The sequence below is a fragment of the Bufo gargarizans genome, chromosome 6 (genome assembly GCF_014858855.1).
Source record: "Bufo gargarizans isolate SCDJY-AF-19 chromosome 6, ASM1485885v1, whole genome shotgun sequence".
In the NCBI taxonomy this organism is placed as follows: Eukaryota; Metazoa; Chordata; class Amphibia; order Anura; family Bufonidae; genus Bufo; species Bufo gargarizans.
This window is the reverse complement of record NC_058085.1, coordinates 146,627,877-146,652,820: the sequence shown is the minus strand read 5'-3', so window position 1 is coordinate 146,652,820 and position 24,944 is coordinate 146,627,877. Positions and strand designations below refer to the sequence as shown.

Genomic DNA, 24,944 nt, shown 5'->3' with positions numbered 1-24,944 from the left:
ATTGACTTTAGAGTTCTCCTTGCCGAAGGAAGGAAGCTGGCAGCAGGAGCACGTCCTTCCCTCACTGCGCCGAATTCTAAAAAGGGACGGCGCGGGATATACGGGAAACTGAGGAGAACTCGAAAGTCAATCAACTGGACCTGGGTGTGCCAAAGGGTGCGTAGACTGAGCCTCTAGGTGCTGAAGCAACGCCCTAATAGCACCCAGAGGCTCCTTAGCATACTTTAAAAAAAGTCTTTATTTTAAGAGATCAGCGGCAGGCAGGGAGTTATAAAGCATACTGTTATGTACTGCTGACATTAGCACATCGCTAAGGTCAGTCAGCTACATAATGTTATTTCTGATGACAGAAACCCTTTAACTCATTAGGCCTAAAATGCCGGCTGCGCCTGTGCCGAAGGAAGGAAGTCGGCAGCAGGGGCGCGTCCTACACTCACTGCACTGAATACTAAACGGCCGGTCCTACTAAAAGATCTCATATTGGGTAAAGATATCCCCAGACAACCCAATTTAACATTTCGTAGGGCCAAAACTGTAAAAAATATGCTGGCCCCGTCATGCCCTGGAAACAACTCTATCCTAACACAGCCCCACAAGGAGACAAAAGAGAAGGGTTCTTTCAAATGTGGGGCACGTAAATGTAAGTGTTGCAAGATTATCACTTGTGCCACTGGGGAGGTTCAATTACCACATCTCAAAAACAAAATCCATTTTCAACACCATATGACGTGTGGCAGCACAAACATAATATACTTATTACAATGTCCCTGTAACCTTTACTATATAGACTGTACAACACAAACACTCAGAGAGCGAATGAATGAGCACCGTTCTAACATAAGCAGGAAAATCACCACCAATAGTGTGTTGCGCCATTTTGCAGCGACACACGATGGGAATTCAGCTGGTCTCAAAGTGATCCCTCTCAAATATGTATACCTCTCCTTCCAACAGCTCTGCAGAAAGGAGATGTTTTGGATTTATCAATTAAACACCCTTACACCGTATGGCCTAAATGAATCACTCGAATGTTAACTATTGAGCTACCTACCTATTCAAACCGTGCTGCTATTATCTTTGATTAGGTGTATTTGACCTTTGTATTAAAAAAAAAAAAAATGATTATATTAGTATTTTTTAAATTTAGTATTTTTTATATTCTCTTTTATAATTGTCTTGTACCTTCGGCAATATTTTAATTAGTCATCATTTAATCATCCTATATATTTATCATATTTACCATTACTTTTACTATAGGACTCCATATAATGACCATTGCCTTTTTATGAGATTTTTTTTTATTAAGCTTTTAAGATCTTCTGATTATGACTCCCCCCCCCCCTTTTTTTTTAATCATGATCTCTTTTGGTCCTTAAAGAGGACCTTTCACCGATCCTGACATTGTGAACTAACAATACAGACATTGAGAGCAGCGCCCGGGGATCTCACTGCACTTATTATCCATGGGTGCCGCTCCGTTCTCCTGCTATGCCCTCCGGTATCTCCAGTCACAAAGTTATGGTAGGCGGAGTCTGCCCTCGTTCTGCTCTAGCGCTGGCCAATCGCAGCGCAGAGCTCACAGCCTGGGAGAAAATAACCTCCCAGGCTGTGAGCTCTGCGCTGAAATTGGCCAGCGTTATAGCAGATCAAGGGCAGACTCCGCCTACTATAACTTTATGACCGGAGATACCGACGGGCATAGCAGGAGAACGGAGCGGCGCCCAGGGATAATAAGTGCAGTGAGATCCACGGGCGCCGCTCTCCATGTCTGTATTGTTAGTTCACAATGTCATAATCGGTGAAAGGTCCTCTTTAAGGCATTTTTAAGTATTACGCTATTACTATTTATTTCTCCTTATTAATGCCATATGAGTATTGTTTTAGACATATATACACCATTTCTTTTACCATTGACCAAAAATCCTTGAAGAAAATCCTTTTCCAATATAATATATATATATATGCATGTCCTCAGGATAGATGTGGATATATCTTTTGTGCATAGACATTTACAGTTATGTTCAAATTAATAGCAGTGTGTTTGAAAAAGTGAGTAACGCTAAATAGCTTCTATTTCCATACGCACAAATGCATTGGGAAGACTACACAGTCTATCCCAAATCAAAACATGAAGGAAAAAAAAAAAAATCTAATGTGTGTTGTTCCTCTAAAAAATTTTTTAACCACTTAAGGACCACAGGTTTATACCCCCTAGTGACCAGGCCCTTTTTTACAAATCGGCACTCCACAACTTTAGCGGTTTATTGCTCGGTCATGCAACTTACCACTCAAATTAATTTTACCTCCTTTTCTTCTCACTAATAGAGCTTTCATTTGGTGGCATTTCATTGCTGCTGACATTTTTACTTTTTTTGTTATTAATCAAAATTTAATGATTTTTTTGCAAAAAAATGACATTTTTCACTTTCAGTTGTAAAATTTTGCAAAAAAAAACCAACATCCATATATAAATTTTTTGCTAAATTTATTGTTCTACATGTCTTTGATTAAAAAAAATGTTTGGGTAAAAAAAAAATTGTTTGGGTAAAAGTTATAGCGTTTACAAACTATGGTACAAAAATGTGAATTTCCGCTTTTTGAAGCAGCTCTGACTTTCTGAGCACCTGTCATGTTTCCTGAGGTTCTACAATGCCCAGACAGTAGAAAAACCCCACAAATGACCCCATTTCGGAAAGTAGACACCCTAAGGTATTCGCTGATGGGCATAGTGAGTTCATCAAACTTTTTATTTTGTCACAAGTTAGCGGAAAATGATGATTTTTTTTTTTATTTGTTTTCTTACAAAGTCTCATATTCCACTAACTTGTGACAAAAAATAAAAACTTCCATGAACTCACTATGCCCATCACGAAATACCTTGGGGTGTCTTCTTTCCAAAATGGGGTCACTTGTGGGGAAGTTATACTGCCCTGGCATTCTAGGGCCCCTAATGTGTGGTTAGTAGTTTGAAATCAAAATGTGTAAAAAATGGCCTGTGAAATCCGAAAGGTGCTTTTTGGAATGTGGGCCCCTTTGCCCACCTAGGCGGCAAAAAAGTGACACATCTGGTATCGCCGTACTCAGGAGAAGTTGGGGAATGTGTTTTGGGGTGTCATTTTACATATACCCATGCTGGGTGAGAGAAATATCTCTGCAAAAGACAACTTTTCCCATTTTTTTTTATACAAAGTTGGCATTTGATCAAGATATTTATCTCACCCAGCATGGGTATATGTAAAATGACACCCCAAAACACATTGCCCAACTTCTCCTGAGTACGGCGATACCAGATGTGTGACACTTTTTTGCAGTCTAGATGCGCAAAGGGGCCCAAATTCCTTTTAGGGGGGCATTTTTAGACATTTGGATCCCAGACTTCTTCTCACGGTTTCGGGCCCCTAAAATGCCAGGGCAGTATAAATACCCCACATGTGACCCCATTTTGGAAAGAAGACACCCCAAGGTATTCAATGAGGGGCATGGCGAGTTCATCGAAATTTTTTTTTTGGGCACAAGTTAGCGGAAATTATTATTATTTTTTTCTCACAAAGTCTCCCTTTCCGCTAACTTGGGACAAAAATGTTAATCTTTCATGGACTCAATATGCCCCTCACGGAATACCTTGGGGTGTCTTCTTTCCGAAATGGGGTCACATGTGGGGTATTTATACTGCCCTGGCATTTTAGGGGCCCTAAAGAGTGAGAAGAAGTCAGGAATATAAATGTCTAAAAAATGTTACGCATTTGGATTCCGTGAGGGGTATGGTGAGTTCATGTGAGATTTTATTTTTTGACACAAGTTAGTGGAATATGAGACTTTGTAAGAAAAAATAAATATATATTTTTCCGCTAACTTGGGCCAAAAAAAATTCTGAATGGAGCCTTACAGGGGGCGATCAATGACAGGGGGGTGATCAGGGAGTGTATATGGGGTGATCACCCCCCTGTCACTGATCACCCCTCTGAAAGGCTCCATTCAGACGTCCATATGTTTTTTACGGATCCACGGATACATAGATCGGAACCGCAAAACACATACGGACGTCTGAATGGAGCCTTACATGGGGGTGATCAATGACAGGGGGGTGATCACCCCCCCGTCATTGATCACCCCCCTGTAAGGCTCCATTCAGACGTCTGTATGCGTTTTGCGGATCCGATCCATGGATGCGTGGATCCGTAAAACACATGCAGACGTCTGAATGGAGCCTTACAGGGGGGTGATCATCCCATATAGACTCCCTGATCACCCCCCTGTAAGGCTCCATTCAGACGTCTGTATGCGTTTTGCGGATCCGATCCATGGATGCGTGGATCCGTAAAACACATACGGGCGTCTGAATGGAGCCTTACAGGGGGGTGATCAATGACAGGGGGGTGATCAGGAAGTCTATATGCATGATCACTCCCTTGTCATTGATCACCCCCCTGTAAGGCTCCATTCAGACGTCCGTATGTGTTTTGCGGATCCGATCCATAGATGCGTGGATCCGTAAAACACATACGGACATCTGAATGGAGCCTTACAGGGGGGTGATCAATGACAGGGGGGTGATTAATGACAAGGGGGTGATCAGGGAGTGTATATGGGGTGATCACCCCTCTGTCACTGATCACCCCCCTGTAAGGCTCCATTCAGACGTCCGTATGTGTTTTGCGGATCCGATCCATGTATCCGTAAAAATCATACGGACGTCTGAATGGAGCCTTACAGGGGGTTGATCAATGACAGGGGGTGATCAGGGAGTGTATATGAGGTGATCACCCCCCTGTAAGGCTCCATTCAGACGTCCGCATGTGTTTTGCGGATCCGATCCATGTATCAGTGGATCCGTAAAAATCATACGGACGTCTGAATGGAGCCTTACAGGGGGGGTGATCAATGACAGGGAAGTGATCAGGAAGTCTATATGCGTGATCACCCCCTTGTCATTGATCACCCCCCTGTAAGGCTCCATTCAGACGTCCGTATGCGTTTTGCAGATCCGATCCATGTATCCGTGGAGCCGTAAAAATCATATGGACCTCTGAATGGAGCCTTACAGGGTGTGATCAATGACAGGGGGGTGATCAGGGAGTCTATATGGGCTGATCAGTGGTTCATAAAGGGTTAATAAGTGACAGGGGGGGGTGTAGTGTAGTGTAGTGGTGTTTGGTGCTACTTTACTGAGCTGCCTGTGTCCTCTGGTGGTCGATCCAAACAAAAGGGACCACCAGAGGACCAGGTAGCAGGTATATTAGACGCTGTTATCAAAACAGCGTCTAATATACCTGTTAGGGGTTAAAAAAATCACATCTCCAGCCTGCCAGCGAGCGATCGCCGCTGGCAGGCTGGAGATCCACTCGCTTACCTTCCGTTCCTGTGAGCGCGCGCGCCTGTGTGCGCGCGTTCACAGGAAATCTCGGCTCACGCGAGATGACGCCTATTGGCGTTAGCGTAGCCTGGGAGAGCCGCCGCAATGACGCCTTTCGGCGTTAGCGCGGCAGCAAGTGGTTAAGAAATGGGAATATTAGACTGTTCAAAAAAATAGCAGTGTTTGTATTCTCCTTTACAAACTTAAACATTCACTATATAAAACTGAAAAATGTTTGAAGATTTTGCTTTCCTTTGAATCACTATTTAATTGTATATTTAGTTGTATAACCACGGTTTCTGAGAACTGCTGTACATCTGAGTTGCATGGAGTCAACCAACGTCTGGCACCTGTGATCAGGTATTCCAGCCCAGGATGATTGGACTACATTCCACAGTTCTTCTCTATTGCCTCAGAAACTGCATTTTTGATGTCACCCCACAAGTTTTCTATTGGATTAAGATCCACAAAAAGACTTTCATTAGTCCACAAAATGTCTCTTTAGGCCAGTCAATGTGCTCTTTGGCAAATTGTAACCTCTTCAGCACATGGCTTTTTTTCAACAATGGGACTTTGCTGGGGCTTCTTGCAGATAGCTTGGCTTCACATATGCCTCTTCTAATTGTAACAATACTCACAGGTAACTTTAGACCTTCTTTGAACTTCCTGGAGCTGATTGTGGGCTAAATCCTTGCCATGTTGGCTATTATTCTATCCATTTGAATGGTAGTTTTTTGATTTCTTACACATCTTTCAGGTTTAGGTTACCATTTTAAAGAACTTGTGATCATTTTAGCTGAGGGGCCTATCATTTTCTGCACTTCTTTATATGTTTCCCCTCTCCAATCATTTTTTTTTTTTATCAAGGTATGCTGTTCTTCTGAACAATGTCTGGAACAACCCATTTTCCTCAGAATTTCAGAGAGAAATGCACTGTAACCAGCATGTACAACATTTTCTGCCTTCCTTAAATAAGGGCAATAATTGCCACCTGTTTTTCAAAGAATGAATGACCTCACTCATTGAACTCCACACTGCTATTATTTTGAACATGCCCCTTTCAATCAGTGATTCAAATACAGAGAATCAGCAGCATGCATGTCATGACTCTTGGATTTCTATTACTCTACTACACCTGCTAGTAAATTTGCCATGTAGAAATATAATTTCTACCATATACATGATTTATCAGGTTAGTGATGTCTGACTGCTATTATTTTGAACACAACTGTATGTACATAGATTTTCTCTACAAATCAGGCAAACCTGCTGAATAAAACCTATGTGAAGCACGCAGGTGACCGGGGATACGAGCAGCGCTCCACGCTGGAACAAACGCATCGGACTGGTAGTTGGCTTACACACCGAAACGCATTGAGCCGGATTTACCAATAAAGAATTTGACCAGAAGCCCCTGTGGACGTGGCTGCCTTCAATTTCTACCAATCTACAAGTGATCCAGGAAAGGGGGGGGGGGGTTTGGGGTTCCCTTGTGTCTTGAGCTTATACAAGAAACCACCCCCCTGTGAAGTGAGTAAAGCTCATACTTTCATAATTTTTATTCTATTTTTATTCTATTACGTTTTATTTTATGCGTGGCAAGTTCTAATATTCCTTTACCTAAGCACTGGACCTAGTTAATCCCCCACTATGGCTTATTGTATACTTTACTATACACAAATAGAGGGGATTACTAACCCTTTTTCCCTCTAACCTGTCCCATGTCTAAGTGCACAGAGGCATGACAAAATGTTACAGTGAAAGCCAAAGTTTCGGGTGCAAGTCAACCTGCCCCATTTTTGAAATGAGTTATAATGTTGAAGAATTACTGTTTACATGTGGGTTCTACCATAACTTAAACAGTCTGTTTTACTGGAAATTTCCAACTCAATGCCTTCCCTTGCACCTGCTCACTTGAAAGTCTGAGATAGAATAGCAATTTTTTTTTAGCAAAACTGTTCCGTTTGCTGTAAAGTAGGAGGTGCCAAGTTGAAATGAGCATTTTTCCAGAGTCATAAAAGTACAGTAACTCTTTTGAGAGTCTGAATTCCTAGAGTGCCAGCAAGCAGCGCTGTATTTTCTGTATAGGCTGCCCTGCATGGTGGATATTGGCGAGATGCCATAGTGAAATGCCACGTACTTTGCACAGGGCACAGTAAGTTACAAACAAGGGTGTATCTGTCATTTATGGCAATTCTCCTGCCCAGAGCCAAGTCTAAGAAAACTAAATAAATGAAACCCCCTGGAATAAATTCCATGAACATCACCGTACATACAGTGTCTATACAGCGCACATTCCTATAATAGAGTATTGTCTGCAGAAAATATGCCATTACATCATATAAATGGCAGTACATTCTGGAGACTGTCAAGCAAGAGGTTAGAATTCTGTTAAAAGGAGGAACCTCAGGTGGTTGATATTTCCCTTTAACTTGATAATTTGACTTTTTTTAAAAAGCAGTGATAAATATATAATTAATATCCATAATATGACAACTAAATGTAATTAAAGAGGTTTTGCGAGTTATCAATACTGATGACTTATCCTTAGGAGTGATTGAGAATGCAGACGTGCTTTTGGCTCGGTCCCCTACAGTCTCTGGTGCTGGCGGATGAGGAGGGCAGCGCATAGGTGATCAGATATTCGTGTCCTATCCTGATTAAAGGTCATAAATATCTATATCCCAGAAAAGCCCTTTAAAGGGGTGGTCCCACAGCAAAAATTATCCACAGGATAGGGGATAAGTGTTTAATCAGTGGGGGTTTTAATGGCTTCATGCATTCCTCGTGTAATAAGTCTGGAGCAGTTATTCTTATGTCTCCATGTTGTGCCATTCCTTTATTATTACTACTAGAAGTTATGAATGAATTGCTATTAGCCTTCAGTAAGGGTACAGAGGGGTGGTAACCAGTTGTGGATAGAGTGAGTCTGCAAGTACACACACCAACTGGTTACCTCCCCTCTGTACCCTTACTGCAGACTGCTAGTAATTCATTTATAAATTCTAGTAGAAATAATAAAGGAATGGCACAACATAGAGACATAAAAATAGATGCTAAGGAGTGTCAGGAGTGGTGAAAGGTCCTCTTTAATTGCCACTAGACAATCATTATCCACATTTTCTTCCAGCTCACAATGTTATTATATAAATATAAAACCAGTTATCTAGAACTGACTTAGGCTACTTTCACACTTGCGCTTTCCCTTTCCGCTATTGACATCCGTCACAGGATCTCAATAGCGAGGGGAAAACGCTTCCGTTTTGTCCCCGTTCATTGTCAATGGGGACAAAGCTGAACGAAACGGAGTATCAGAATGCATTCCGTTCCATTTGGTTGCATCCCCATCACAGAAAGAATTACACCGCAAGCAGCGTTTTTCGCTCCGCAATGTGGTGCAGAGCAAGACTGACCCGTTATGACTCACAATGTAAGTCAATGAGGAGGAATCCGGTTTCTCTGACAATACAAAATGGATCTGTCCTCCATTGACTTTCAATGGAGTTCATGACGGATCAGTCTTGGCCATGTTAAAGATAATACAACCTGATCAGTTCATAACAGATGCAGACGGTTGTAATATCAGAAGCAGAGAGATAGAGAGAGATAGAGATAAAGAGATAGGAACTTAGGCTGAGGGGCATATTTTAGGCCTACAAACCATATTATTTTGGTCCATAGTCTACCAATACATACAAAAAAGAAACAGGGCTTCAAAAACAAGAACAATTCTTTTTTTGTGTACAGGCAATAATTGAAAAAAAAAAAAAAAAAAAAAAGCAATCTAATAAAATATACAAAAAAGAAAACGTCATAAGCAGCAAGAAAAGTGTGAGCATCCACAATGGTTATTTGGAGGGGGGGGGGGGGAGCGTTAACACTCAGGTCATGCATCTGCCACCAAATAATTTCTGACTAGAGACCCCTCTATGGTTAGTATGCAAGATGTAATCATGATGGCCTTAGGGAACACATGCATTAAAGGGTTATTCCGACTTTAGAATATTGATGGCCTATCCTCAGTATCAGATCTGTGGAGGTGGAGCAAGGTAACTACTTGCCCCCTTCACTCAACTATGGCAGCCTTTCCCCTCCAAGCTCAGAAGATCGTGCTGACCTCTTCTTCCTAATACACTAACAATGGCAAGTCGTTATCACTGTCATGTTACAGATAGAGGGGAACTGCAGCCAGATTAGGATTCCTGCTTCTACAAGCATTACACTTGGCATTCCTCTTGTGTTCATCACCTCCTAGACACAGACTAACAATGTACCAGCGCTGTTGGAATTGCACAACTTTATTAACGGGGATGGCTAATTTGTAAAAATATTTTCCAATAATCTATTGCTGATGTGATATACATGTATATCAGATTATAATGTACCCCCACCATGCAGCAGAAGACCCCGTGTCCTGTGTAAACACCTACAATGCTATGGTACAAGGTCCAAGATGGTGGCGGTAACGTGATTCACCCATGCTACAGTTTTCTGTGCTATTCTGAGGGCATTCTCTCCTGTGCATGCTTAGGAGGATTCGTTTATCGAAGGCACAGAAAGTGGCGAGACGGGTGAATCACATCACTGCCATTTTGCACCCTATAGACGCAGTGCCTAATAATCACAGAGTTTTACATAGGCTATATATGTAGACCAAGGGGGCTTTCTGCTACCTGGCAGGGGTAAGCTATGATGTGACATACAGATGTACATCATGTCAACAATAGTTTAAAAGATATAATTTTATTAGTTCCCTCTAAGATTTCTCTCTACTTGCTCCTGCAGTGGACATCGGCAGGGAGGAAGTAAAGCGCTGCAGTAATTTCCTCCTACTCTACACAATATTAAAATGAATGGCTTGTTCAACTGGCAAACTTGAAGGTGCATGTCTGAAAAGTAGATTACCATAGGTACACTGTAAGGTCAACATTTCCTTAAGTCAAGAAAAATCAATTTGGCACCTAAGACAAATTGATTTGGATAACTGTTTTCCCCCCATCGAGTCAGATCCAAATGTCCACAGGGATTTCCCTTACCTCTTAGAAACTCTGTATTGAGCAGTGGTCAACTGTCCTGTCACAGGGTCATGCACTGTAGCCCGTCTCAGCTACAAAAAGAGAAAGGACTATGGTTTAATTTGGGAGCAGGCATGATGTGTGCCGTGCCAGGGGCTCTGATTGGTCTGGGCGAATTCAGTGTTGACTAAGCAGCTTTTCTGGTATATACAATGAACACAGCAACAATGCAATTTAACGTCCTTTCGCTTTTTATTAGAGACAATGGAAATGATCACTTTGTGATGCAGAGTTCTTGCCCAATCCTTTTATTTTAATTTTGTCGTTTAGGTCTTAAATCGAGACAATATAATAATGTCACAGAAGATTTATTGAAGGCAAATATGAGACCGTATGATGAAAACCTTTATACAAAATCAAAATGGTAGCAAGTCACCAGAAACCATGGCCTTCAACTTCAGCACCTATACTATAATTAAATCACATGAAAAGGGTGGATCACTCTGCACCAGCAGTGACACAAGACCAAACTGATCTATCTGGAAATCAATCCTGATAACTCAGTTCCTTCACATAGAAAACATCATCTAGCCCAAGAAATGGATTGCAGAGTTATGGAACACTTACCTTTTACTAATTCTGTAGTGAGCAGTCTCCAGGACTCCTGTGATAGGGTTGGAAATGGTGGCTCGTCTCAACTGTGAAGCCAACCAATCACAAGAGTTGTAACAAGCAAAAACTAAAATTCACCCAACCAATCAGAAACCCTTTGGATGAAACTTCTGGTGCAAGTAAGAATTAATAATGTCCTTTATTTTATATCTCCAATAATACATTATCTGACTAATGACCTACGCAGGTCAAATCCCACATTATACACTGGATGGTTCAGATTATCGTCCATACTAATAACCAGAGACTCAACCATTGACTCAGGGGAATGAGGGGAAAAAAAAAAAAATGATTATTGATCGCTTAAATTAGGAGACCATGACTGGACTGTGAAGTGGCCTGGTCACCAGAAAGCTCCCCCCAACTGGGCCAATGGAAAAGTGAATAATGATCATCCTGAAAATGAAAATATCAGAATGAAAAAAACATTTACACAATCACCAAATTTCTCAGATATTTTACATTTTGGGAGATATAAAAATCATGACCAAAGCTCCCCTTTCTATTGCACAGTGACATATCAAAGGTTTTTGACTGGTGGGTATGAGAGAGGAGACGTCCACCTATCCAGGGAGGAGATAGATGCTCTCACACTAGGCACTGTCTTTTCACTGTTGCAGACAGACTGGAGAAATGCTCATTGACTTTCCATTGAGCCAGTCTTCAGCAGCGAGGATAGATATCGCCCTGTGCGAGCGCTTCAACCCCCTAATTTTAGATATCGGTGAGGATCTCAGTAGTATCTTCTATATCATCCTCCTTCGCCTCTCGCTTTCTAAAACTTAACATGGATAAGATAGAATTCATAATCTTTCCCCCCATCTTGTTCAACCCCCCCCCAACAGACCTATCTATCATGAACAATGGCTGCACACTCTCCCTGGTCAACAAAGTCCACTGCCTTGGAGTGACCTCGGATTCTGCCCTTTACTTCCGACCGCACATCCAAGCCCTTTCCACCACCTGCTGCCTCCAACTTAAAAACATCTCCCGCATCCGTGCTTTCCTTAACTTTGAATCTGCAAAAATGCTTGTACATGCCCTCATCATCTCCCGCCTAGACTACTGCAACATTCTCCTCTGTGGCCTTCCATCTAGCACTCTCGCACCCCTCCAATCTATCCTCAACTCTGCTGCCCGACTAATCCACCTCTCACCCAATTACTCCTCTGCCTATCCCTTCACTGGCTCCCCATTGCCCAGCCAATTCACTTCAAAGTACTAACAAATACATACAAGGCCGTCCATAACCTGTCCCCTCCCTACATCTCTGAGCTACTTTCCCGACACCCCCCCAAAACGCACTCTCCGATCCTCACAAGACCTTCTTCTATCCTCTTATCGCCTCTTCCCACAATCGACTCCAAGATTTCTCCCGTGCATCCCCCATACTCTGGAACTCTCTACCCCAACATATCAGACTCTCACCTACAGTGGAATCCTACAAAAGAAACCTGAAAACACACCTCTTCAGACAAGCCTACAACCAGTGACCCTGTGTCCTTCTCCCATACCATGTAGATTGTAAGCCCTCACGGGCAGGGCCCTCTCTCCTTCTGTACCAGTTTGTAATTCATCTTGTTTATGATTAGGTCAATTGTCTGTATTATGTATGTGCACCCCTTATCATATGTACAGCGCTATGGAATGAATGGCGCTTTAATAAATAATAATAAAGTTGGACCCCCATGGATTAAACCTTTGATATGTCACTACGAAATATCTAGAGTATTTTAAAAGTACAGTTACACTTTAATTTAGTAGTGACATCTTCTGTAACAACCAAAATACTAATCTATTTCCTTATGTCAATGATTCCCATCTTCATCTACAACAGGGGTAGGCCACCACCGGAACTCCAGCTGTTGTCAAACTACAACTCCCAGCATGATTACCTGCTTTGCTCTTCTCAAAACTCTCATAGAAATGAATTCAGCATGCTGGGAGTTGTAGTTTCACAACAGCTGGAGTGCTGAAGGTTGCTGACCCCTGAACTACAAATTCTAAAGGGTATGTTCACACACTGTGGTAATGGTGTGGGACTAAGGTTCACCACTACCACTCTTCAGGGTCCTGACTTGCATACTGCCCTACTCAAGTTAACAAATGGAGGAAAGGCCACAAAACATAGGAGAGAAAGCATTACCAGAAAACTGGCGAACAAGTCTAAAATTTGCCACCCTCACCACTTCTACAAGTGTAAATTGGAGGGGACAGACCACAGAGGGCACCACAATTCAATAACTAAATGTGTGGCAGAAAACTGCCGCACATTACACCTGAAATCTACCCTAGCTTCCTTGCTGGCATTTTATTTATTTTTTTGGTGCACAGATTTTCCAAGGATGAGTGAAAAAATTCAAGTGCATTTAATGACAGTGAGCTTACAAGTCTTAATGCATTCCCCCCATAGCGTGAATGGGACTGGCAAAATACTGCAACCCCAAAGGGGGTTTTCTGGTCCTTTTATATGGTTAGCCTATCTTCCAGACAGGCCATCAATATCTGATCAGCGGGGGTTTTCACACCTGCACCTCCGCTGATGAGCAGTTCGGCAGCAGCTCTGACTCCTGAACTGCACAGCTCCGTCCATTGTGTGTTGGATGGAGCTGGTTACTGCAGCATTGCTGCAACGCCCTTCAATGGGAGCAACACTATAGTACCTAGCTCCTTCCATTATACAATGAACAGAGTTGGTAACAGGTGACTGGCGGGGTTGCGGGGTGTTGGAACCCCACCAATCAGATAGTGATGGCCTATACCGAGAACACACCATCAATATAAAAGTACCAGCTTTAGGGTGTTTGTGTGAACATACCCTTATCATTACACAATGCTACACCGTCAGACCACAGCTATAATGCTGCGCTCTCAAGACCATAATCCAGTAACCTCCAATACAGAGGCACATCAGTGAAAAGTTATTTCACCAACAGATGAATTTCAGAAACATGGATCATATTTCAGTCTCCAGAATAGGAAAGTCACCTTTCAGCAAAATTTGCAGTTTATCAGCTTGCAAAGCAAATCACAAAGTGTTTTCTGTATGCTGCTATTTGATGAAGAAAGTTACACATTAAGATCCAGCAGAGCACGACCATACTGGAATACAAAGTGGTCTACAGAAAGAAGCAAAGCGGTGAACTACTTACCCTGGGCTTTGCAAGCTGTTTAACTTTTTCAATCTCATCATCAGAAATGATATCATGGTATCTCACAATGTGAGGTTTGTCCCATTCATCTTCTTGCTTCGTAGGAGACAGGATGAAGGTAGGGCTCTTGTTTCCATCATGGTAGCGGCAGAACAGTTTCTTCTGTCTGCGAGGAGTCTGGGGCAGGAAAATAAAATAAGGGTCATACCTTGTATTTCATACAAAGCGGAGTGTATGGATATATACATACATGAGTATACAATTTATGCACAGCACTTACCATTTTAACACCTTCTCCACGGCACAACATCTCATACTTTTGTCTTTCTGGTAAATGATCCTTGGGGCGCCCCTTCTTTGTTTTTGGCTGGACAGCTTCAGAATCAGAATCAGATGAGCTGGATTTGTTTGCCTCTTTGGTCATGATATATTCAAAATATTTCAGATTACCATTTCCTCTTTGATGTTCAGGATCTAGAATGCAAACAGGTGGATTAGTTGATGTGCTGAAACCTCTAATTTTAAGACTCCGGACCGACCTCTTTAGTGAAGGCTTTAAACATTTTATTCAGCCATGTCTTACAGAAGTTGCTGGACAACCTAAATATAAAACCAGCAATTGGAGGCCATCTTCAACCTATCCTGGTCTCTTTGGGCCAGATGCATGCCAAAAGTGTCACGTTTGCATATGTCTAGATGTTCTGCACCAGCCCACCTTTTTTGCTATTGAACCACTGTCTACTACACTTTCCATTACAACAGCGCGATAGGCGTCAATGGCTGCCATATGCAAATGCACAGCTTACAGTTGAAAAAATGCACAATACATTCCTAAATGGAAACATAGCCTTAAGGCCCCTTTACATCGGGCAGATCATCGCTACCAAGCATTTGTGGGAACGCTTATTACACATAATCTGCAAGTAAAAAGATGTCGCCTATAAACCGATAAACTAGCGAAATGCTCATTCATCGCTAATCGGATCTTTCATGCAGTCACCTAAATCTTTGTTTGCCAGCAGCAGATTTAGCGCAGTGTAAAGTGGCCTTTACTCCCACAGGGGTCGTCACTCAGCTTTCCCAGACTCCAAAATGGCACATCTACCTTTCTCTACCATAAAACATCCTCCCTTTCTGTAGTGGTGGATCAGATGTACCTTCAGATGTATGTTGGCCAACAACCCATACAGAAAACTGCATTAGTGGACATATTAAAGGGGTTGTGCAGCCAGTACATATTGATGACCTATCCTCAGGATAGGTTAGCAATATCTGATCAGCAGGGGTCTGACCTCTTGCACCCCTGACAATCAACTGTTTAAAGATGAGTTGGCACTCCTACAAACCCTGCTTCCTTTTCAAGATTACACTTGGCATTGTTACCGAACTCTCCGTGGTGCAGTGTAATTACAAGCGCTTTTTTGCATTCACTTGAATGGGAAGACCACTTGTGCTTACACTGTGCCGCCGCAAGTGAGACGACACGCAGTGTTATCTTGATGAGGAAGCAGTGCTCGTACGAGTGCCGCCTCCTCTTCAAGCAGCTGATCGTCAGATGCTGGGAGTTGGACCTTCACCAATCAGTTATTGATAGCCTGAGGATAGGTGAATATATACAGGTTGCACAACCCCATCTAAGTCAATAGAAGAAAAAAAGATGCATGGTCTTGCAAAACATAATGGGGGTTATAATTTTGTGGGGTTGAACTTAAAAAAAAAAAAAAGCTTAATGGAATGGTAAGCAACAGAGGTAACTGAAAGCACTGGTTTTACTTGCACATATAATGCAGCAGGAAACATCCAAGTAATTTTCAGCACTTAAATGGCTCTGGCAACAGTAACTGCAAGTTTCATGCTGAAAATTTGAATGCCTAAAAAATTGGATCTGAACACCTAACATACATATTCTAAAGTGCATTGAAGGTGAAAGTAAAACAAGCAAAAAGCTGCCCTAAAAATGAAACAATCTGGGGCGTGGCCTGGCTGCTGAGCGAGATGGCCGCATGTTAGAGGAGCTCCTGCACCGCAGCGACTATTCCGCAGCCAGCCCATAACCATCAGCTTCTGTGTGGCCGTTCTTCCTCCCACCGCCATCACTGCCGTCCCCTACAGCCATGGGAAAACCGAAGAAGTCCCTCCCGAAGCTACAGTACGGGTCAGTGGACTCTTTCTTCACAAGGGGGAGAGGGAAAGATGGCGCCGACCGCATGACGGAATCCCCGCCGGCATCCCCACTCAGCGCTCCGTCGCCCTCACCTGCAGTCCGCTCCCCGTCTCCACCGGACCATCTGGAGCTGACTCACCTCCTTCATGGCCCCCAGCCATCGCTCCCTCCGACTCCTGCAGACGTCGCAGATCCGGCACATGTTGGACAAGATGGCGCCCGATCCCCCTCAGTCAGCGCGGGCCTCTGCGAGTGGCCACAACTTAGAGGTTCCCAGCAGCTGACCCTGGACCTCGCCGAACCACATGCTGGGCAGGTCAGTGACTTTGTTAGCAAGTCTCCTGTTGCTGAGCAGCCAGAAGACCCGTTCCAGAGTTTCCCTGCTTCTAATAATTTAGTCACTGAGGATTCTCTAAAGAATATGCTGCTGGCCTTAAAATCCTCTCTTAGCACTGATATGGGGAAGCTCATTAACCCCGTGCTCGCCAGAGTACAGACAGCTGAAAGAAAAATTACCCATATTGAAACAAAAATGGGCGAGTTTGCAGCGTCCCAAAACGAGCTTATTGACGCTCATAATGAAATGGCGGATCAGATTGAAGCCATTAATTTAAAGATTGCTGACATGGAAGATCGCTCCAGGCGCAATAACATTAAATTTAGAGGCATCCCTGAAGAGGTGACCCCAGAGGACTTGCAACCATACTTGAAAGGCCTCATGAAATTGCTCCTGCCTCAGATTCCGGGTCCAGACATGATTATAGATCGAGCTCACATGATTCCAAAGCCCTCTCATCTAGGGTCCCATATCCCGCGTGACACCCTGGCTCGCATCCACTTTTTTCATACCAAGGAAGCCATGATGTCAGTGGCGCGAAGAAAGCATCCACTCCCAGCGCCGTATGAAACGGTGAAGCTTTTTACGGACTTGTCCCGATTTACGCTCCGCCGTCGCAGAGAATTAATACCTATAACTATGGCTCTTCAGGACAGTGATGTCCCCTACAAGTGGGGATACCCCCTGAAAATTCTTATTTGCAGGAACGGGCAAGTCCATGCGATCAAAAATCTGGATGAGGGGAAACATCTCCTCCAGCTCTGGGGTATCCCTTTATCTGCTAAGTCCACTGGAGATAATCCCCCTGTCTCATTATAACCTTATTCATTCTTCATAGGAACTGTGACGGCCCCTCCATTTGATATATAGCACTCCTGACAGGAATGGACACTTTGAATGTATGGAACCCACCGGATGACGGAACCAACACGGCATTTGGACTCTAATAAAGGGCTATTTTCTATTGCTCACACAGAACCGGTGCGATCTCCTACCTCCTTCTACTTGTTCTCTACCTCGCCAGCCCTGGCAGTGGACTTTCGCCCCTAGTTTGTCTAGGTGACTGGTTAGTCGCCTCCCATCCTATCCCGTCCTAACCCTCTTTCCTTCCTCCCTTTGTCGTCTAACCCTTCCTTCTCTGTCTAGGAAAGTTGTTTTTACATCTGTCATTTTAAGGAATATTTGTCTGATTTTATAGTTCCATTTTGTATTGCACTGAGCTGAAGTTGTATCTCCGTTGCTTTCCTAATATATAGGTGTCCTGCACTGGGTAGAGATGGGTCTCAAGATTATGAGCTTCAATGTCAAAGGCCTCAACTGTCCTCAAAAGCGTACCTATCTCTGGTCTGAAGCATTGGCTTCTCATGCCGATGTGCTGTGCATTCAGGAATCCCACCTACTCCAAGCAGACGCCTTTCGAATACATCATCGCCTCTTTTCAAACGTCTTTCACTCACACTTCTCCAGGAAAAAACGAGGTACTTTTATTGCAGTTAAAAACACAGTAGCTTTCACCCTAATTGCCTCCAAGACAGCCCCTTCTGGCCGATATGTGATCTTAGTGTGCTCCATCAATAATATAGTGTACACTCTAGTCAATATATATGCCCCTAATTCACATCAGTTGGCGTTCCTACATAAAGTCTTGCGCCAAGTTCACTCACTTAAGCAAGATAAACTGATTATCTGTGGAGACTTTAATTCGGTCCTGCAACCTACCGTGGATTCTTCCTCCCCCTCCCGTAGAACAGATGTGGGTATAGCCCCCTTTTTGCAGTCAGAGGGATTGTATGATGTGTGGAGGGCCCAACATAGCCTGGAGAGAGACTATACCTTTTTCTCGGTCCCGCATCTCTCCTATTCCAGGATAGACCTTTTTATGGTAGACCATACCTCCCTACTTCATACTACTTCCTCAGAGATATGCTTGATAAAGTGGTCTGACCATGCCCCCATCACTATCACTCTTGAAGAACAGTACCAATCCCACAGGGCCCCAGTGTGGAGAAACAACACTTTTCTTTTTAATAACCCTAAATACATTGAGGAATTGTCTGCCCATCTCTCAGAGTTCTTTCAGTTCAATGTTGGCTCTGTCTCGAGTGACTTTGTTTTATGGCAGGCCCATAAAGCCTTCATGAGAGGCTCCCTAATTAAATTGAATATTAACTTAAAGAAACACAGGGAGAGGGAGATAGCGTTGATCTTGAAAGAAATAGAGGATCTGGAAACTACCAACAAGTTATCCCCCACTCTACACGGCTCTAATTCCCTCCGAGTAGCGCGGAATAAATTGAGTGCTCTATTGATGCAAAACTATCATAAATCTCTTCTTAGACTGAAAGCAAAGTTCTACGCTCAGGGAAATAAGGCCGGCCGTCTCTTGGCCCAGCAGCTTAAAAAGCAACAAGCCAAATCCAAAATCCCATACTTACTTCACCCGGTTACAAAGGCGAAATTGATGGACCCAAGAGACATAGCCGATCAATTCAAACAATACTATCAAACCCTGTACAATTTAAAAGACCATACCCCTCTGCCGCAAGATTACCCGACACTGGTGGCGGACTTCCTTTCCAAAGCGTCCTTGCCCACTCTAAACGAAGCGCAACTTCTATCTCTCAACTCCCCTGTTTCCTCCCAAGAATTGACCAAAATAGTCATGTCATTACCCCAGGGTAAATCCCCGGGCCCCGACGGGTTGTCGAACGAATATTATCGTCATTTTTTACCCGCCCTTCTCCCTCACCTACTAAGTCTGTTTAATAGGGTAATGGCGGGTGACCCATTCCCGGCGGACATGTTGGAAGCTTTAGTGGTCACAATTCCTAAACCAGGCAAATCCCCTGATGTGCCCCAGAATTTCAGACCGATCTCCCTGTTAAATTCTGATATAAAACTTTTTGCCAAGCTCATTGCAAGCAGGCTCTCTCCCCTGATCCCTTCCTTGATCCATCCGGACCAGGCCGGCTTCGTGGCGGGAAGACAGGCTTCCGACAATACCAGACGCATTGTAGATTTGGTTAACTTTGCGGAGGTGCATTCTCTTCCAATGCTTGCAGTGACCTTGGACGCCGAAAAAGCGTTTGATCGCTTACATTGGGATTACGCTTTTTCCACTCTCCGAGGGATGGGGTTCTCAGGTCCGATTATTCATGCCATCTCCAGTCTGTACTCGCACCCCTCGGCGAGAGTGTGGGTTAATGGAATCCTGTCAGATCCGTTCATAATCACTAACGGGTCGAGACAGGGCTGTCCGTTGTCGCCGCTCCTATTTATTTTGGCATTGGAGCCACTGGCACAACACATCAGAAACCTGCCCACTATCTCTGGGATTGTAGTTGGCAATAGAGCCCACACAATTACCCTATACGCTGATGACATCATTCTCACGTTGACAAACCCCTCACAATCCCTCTCGGCCACATTCGATGTGATCTCTCACTATAGCTCCCTCTCGTATTACAAGATTAATAGCTCGAAATCTCAGGCCCTTCCTATCAACATTTCACCTGCAGATTTAGCCACTCTGAAAGCTTCCCACGACCTGGACTGGCAGTGTTCAGAGATTCTCTATTTAGGGATCAAGGTCACCTCGCCCTGTTCTTTATTATACACACAGAACTATGTCCCCCTTCTCAATACCTTGTCTACGGACTTCGCGAGCTTCTCTATGCAGACAATCTCTTGGGTGGGTAGGATTGCATCGTTCCAGATGATGACCTTGCCTAAGCTGATTTATATCTTTCGGGCCCTTCCAATCCCGATCCCAGCTGCATTTTTTCAGAAAGCCCAGGCATTATTGGGCAAGTACATATGGGGAGGTTCTAAGCCTAGGATAGCTCGCGAACTCTTGACCAGAAGGAGACGCGCTGGTGGAGCGGGTCTCCCAAACATTAGAGATTATTTTATAGCAATCGGCATTTCCTTTGCTAGGGAATGGTGGGCGTCGAGTAATGAAAAAGCGTGGCAACAGATTGAGAGCCATGCGTTGAAACACATTCCGGTTAGGGATTACTTAATCCACCTGTTGTGGGGTCCTGCTTCCCTCGCACCCACTCTGCTCACAATATCGCATGTGGGAGCCCTGTGGACCACCATACATAAGGCATCGAAAGATGATTCATCCCAGCTCTTCAAAATAGCCTCCACACGGGCTATTGAGTTGTCCATACCAGACATTAACTTAGCGCCTTGGCGAGATAAAGGGGTCATCACTATTTCCCAACTGATAGCTGACCACTCAATTCTCCCGTTTCCTACCATTCAAAGTGCTTTTGCATTACCTCACTCTGAAATTTTCACATATTTAAGAATACGTCACTTCCTTTCAAAGACCCTTCAATCCCCTCCACAGATCAACTCATCCGTGATGCAATTATTCCAGTTTCCCTCCTTGTTCAGAAAGCACTCCACAAGATCACTTTATGACATACTGGGGGATAAAGCTTCTTTTGTTAAATCCCCTCCTGTCCTCAGATGGGATAGGGATCTAAATAGGACCTTTTCAGAGGACTCATGGACTGATGCTATTGGATTTGTAGCTTCAAATTTCAAGTGTGTCACTCACTATGAGGCAGGTCTAAAAACCATCCTACATTGGTACTTTACCCCCCAGAGACTTCATATAATTTATCCTTCTACATCGCCATACTGTTGGAGAAACTGTGGAGGAGGCGGATCCTTACTCCATGTCCTATGGTCATGTCCCATCCTAAACGACTATTGGAAGTCAGTCTTCCGTTTGGTTTCAAATTTAGCGAGGCGGAAAATAGACCCATCCCCTGAGTTGGCCTTGTTGTTCATTGGGATTAAGGAAATACCGCTCCCGAATAGACACATTGTAGGCCATGTTTTGCTCAGCGCCAAATTGGTAGTTACCCGGCACTGGAAAAGTCAGATCCCTCCTTCGATTTTCGAAGTTATACAAGAGATTAATCAGACTTGCAGGTATGAACATTCATTACCCCCATCAACCATACCCATTAAATTGAGACAGGCGACTTGGAGTGAGTGGATCAGTAGTCCCTTCTACTCCCCTTGAGGAGGGAGTCCGGGATACAGGCGGAAGCAGCGGAGATACAGCTGAAATACGATACGGGTATTTCTTAACCCTTCCTTATGTGTGTTCCTCCCCCATCCCTCCGTTATTTCCTCTTCCCTAGAGGAGGCCTTACCCTAGGTTGCTCTGTGGTAATCCACAGCTCTTGGTTTGATCTGTTTATACTGTTGGTGTATACGGCGGCATGGCCTATGCTGCGGAATGTGGATAACACCTGTAGGTGTTTTGGCGTTACACCTGGGTTACTGCTGATATGTACGGTTATGGTGTATTGTGCATTATTGTGTGGCAGTGGCTGCGCCCACTGATGTATTGTCATAACGCACCTTCTCATCTGACTACTGTGATGGTGTCTATGTCCGAATACTTCTTTGTTTTATTGATAAAATAAAAAACTATTGAAACTAAAAAAAATGAAACAATCAGATCCACACTCATTTTTCAGCAATTTGCATGTATAAACAGTATAATAATCTCACCATGGCAGATATGTAATTAAAGGTGACAGCTCATATTCCCACACAGGAGCTGTGTTTCCCCAAAGTCAAGATGAGTTATTAAAAGTATTAAAAGAAACAGCTTATTTGAATATGGCACCAGTTAAATATAATGTATTAGTGATATGTTTACCCTCTGTGCTCACGACTATATGCATCGTAGGCTACTGTACAGAGGACACTGTAAATAACGAATGGCTTTCCTACAGCAATACCCAACCCCAAAAGAAATTCCGAAAGGCTGACCCCTGTACTGGACATCAATTATTACTGTGACTTACCTAGCTCCAGCAACCTTTTGGTTAACATCAAGGCCTTTTCTAAGTCTCCTTGTTGGTATACGGCATAGCTGAGGTAATCCAGAACCAAAGCCTTATCAAGAGAGGATACCTCCCCCGTATCCAATTGACGGAGAGCTTGCTCCATCCATAGCTCTGTGTGGTAATAGTCAGCTTCTGTATATGCAATTTTTCCCAATTCAAAGCAGTCTTCAGCGGTCAGAGTGGCCTTGTTGTGGACCCCTATGACCAACAAGTCTTGATTAGTGATTCTTAGAAAACAAGGTCGACTTGGGGGTTTAACATACATAACATGATAGTCTTGTAGAATTCTTCTTCATTACTTAAAAGGGTTTTCCGAGATTTTAGTACTAATGAGCCATCCTCTGGATAGGTCATTAGTATCTGATTGTGGGGTTTAACACCCCGGACCCCCGCTGATCAGCTGTTTGAGAAGGCACTGGCGCTCCTGTGAGAGCTGCAGCCTTCTTGAGGCTTGTACATTGTATAGCGGCTGTGCTTGGTATCGCGCTCATTCCCATTCACTTCAATGGGGCTGAGCTGCGCCTGGCCCCATGAACAATGCGAGCAGCGCTGCCTTCTCGAACAGCTGATCGACGGGATCCAGGGTGTCAGACGTCCACCGATCAGATACAGAGGATAGGTCATCAGTAATTAAGTCTGGGAAAAACCCTTTAAAAAAGTCATTTAATATAAATACTACATTACCTGGTAAGTTTCCTCTGGAAATGGTTTCTGTGTCCAGGTTATATGTGTCCTGTAGACGAATCAAAGCCCTGGCTGCTCCAGTCTGATCCTCATCATTGGGAAAGTACTGACGCTGGATTGTCAAATTGGAGATGAATCCTTGCAAGAAAATAAGTTAGAAATAGGAGAACAGATCTCATTATATTCAGTAAGTACTGATGTCACGGCTATATTTAGGGATTCAAAATAAAAAATAAAATAAAAAATCGACCACACAAGACTAATATAGGCAAGACCCGCTAATTTTGGGGTGATCGGCCATCCATCTAATGTCTATAAGGGTACGTTAGCACATGTGGCAGCGTATCCAGCAGAGAACAGCCTGACGGATTCTACAGTTCACCACAGAGTCCCCATTAACTATAAAAGCTGCTTTCTGGCATAAAAGCCAGGTTGTGGCTGGACAAAACACATTTCATGCAACAGTTTTTGTCCAGCGGACATTTGTGCCGTATCAGGCATGCCACACATGTGAATGTACCCTTAGAGGTTCAGCAGAAGTCAGAAAAAAATAAAAATAAAAATGATGGGGCACTACCTGGCAAGTTGAATTTCAACATTCCCAGTAGTTTTATTCTAAAGGGGCATAAGCTGAAGCCAGGTGTCTGGCAGCAGTATATCCCCTCTACACATTGAGCTGTACCAAGCATGTAGGTTTTGGGAAAGTTGGGAAGAAACGCTGACAGCCAAAGCAGCAAACCACTACTGAAGATGTAGGGCTACCTTACGTCTAGTAAAGTAAATTCATGCTCCTATGTATATTAGATATATTCTACCATCTTCACTTAACTGCATCTCAATCTGCTCCTTACCATCTGACATATCCTTGAGCACAAGATTCTCCAGGTCTTGCCACTCAGTATTGAGTCTCTTCATGAATTTGAAAGCGTTGACTGGGTGACCCAGGAATCCCTCTGGGTCTATCCTAGCAGTTTCTGACAATGAATCAAGTTTCTCTGCCCATCTGGCAAAAATAAAAAAATGTAATAAATAGATTTTTACAAGCTGAGAAAATGCCAAGTCATCACATTATTATCCATAAATGGCATTTCATCAATTTACTGTAAATGCCAAAATGGGGATACAAAGTTCATAGATCTCTCAGTTTTCAGAGAGATTTTGCACATTGCCAGGCACGTGTAAAGTACAACTGTACAATTACTTGTCAGTTCTTTGAACAATGGATTATGCAAATAAAAAAAATAAAAAAAAAGCCAGTTGAAGAAATGGAATTCTAGCCCAAAGGTGCAGGCTAGAAGACTAAACATTTCTGCTACAAATAAGATATCCAATAGATTCATCATGACAGTCATCCGGCAGGCATTTGGAACTCAAACCAGATGTATGGCACTGTATTACAATATAAAACACGATTGCCAAGAAACTCACAAAAGTGTAAAAGTCACCAGAAAGACCCTTAAAGGGCTTCTGTCACCCCACTAAACCGTTTTTTTTTTTTTTTTGTTTTTTTTTTTGTTTACCTATAATCCCTACACTGCGATTTATGCCTACATAAATCTAATTAATCATTTTCGTCCAGTAGATTTTTTTTTTAAATATGCAAATTACCTTGCTACCAGCAAGTAGGGCGGCTACTTGCCGGTAGCAGCCGCATCCTCCGATCCTAAAGACGCCCCCTCCGCATG

General features: G+C 43.4%; 1 protein-coding gene across 4 annotated transcripts in view; it reads right to left on the bottom strand.

The window, feature by feature from the left end:
- Positions 1 to 24,944, bottom strand: part of P4HA1 (prolyl 4-hydroxylase subunit alpha 1) — a 74,543-nt gene that overhangs the window by 14,466 nt on the left and 35,133 nt on the right. For 2 of the 4 annotated variants that reach the window (XM_044296083.1, XM_044296079.1), the window contains exons 4-9: positions 24,111 to 24,262; positions 23,260 to 23,397; positions 22,534 to 22,773; positions 14,473 to 14,666; positions 14,193 to 14,369; positions 10,996 to 11,066 (exon numbers count right to left, since the gene is read on the bottom strand). In XM_044296083.1, the coding sequence (XP_044152018.1) occupies positions 10,996 to 11,066; positions 14,193 to 14,369; positions 14,473 to 14,666; positions 22,534 to 22,773; positions 23,260 to 23,397; positions 24,111 to 24,262 (972 nt within the window). Of the gene's footprint in view, positions 1 to 10,389; positions 10,461 to 10,995; positions 11,067 to 14,192; positions 14,370 to 14,472; positions 14,667 to 22,533; positions 22,774 to 23,259; positions 23,398 to 24,110; positions 24,263 to 24,944 lie in introns of all 4 variants that reach the window. The other 2 variants (XM_044296080.1, XM_044296081.1) reach the window with 1 other exon arrangement.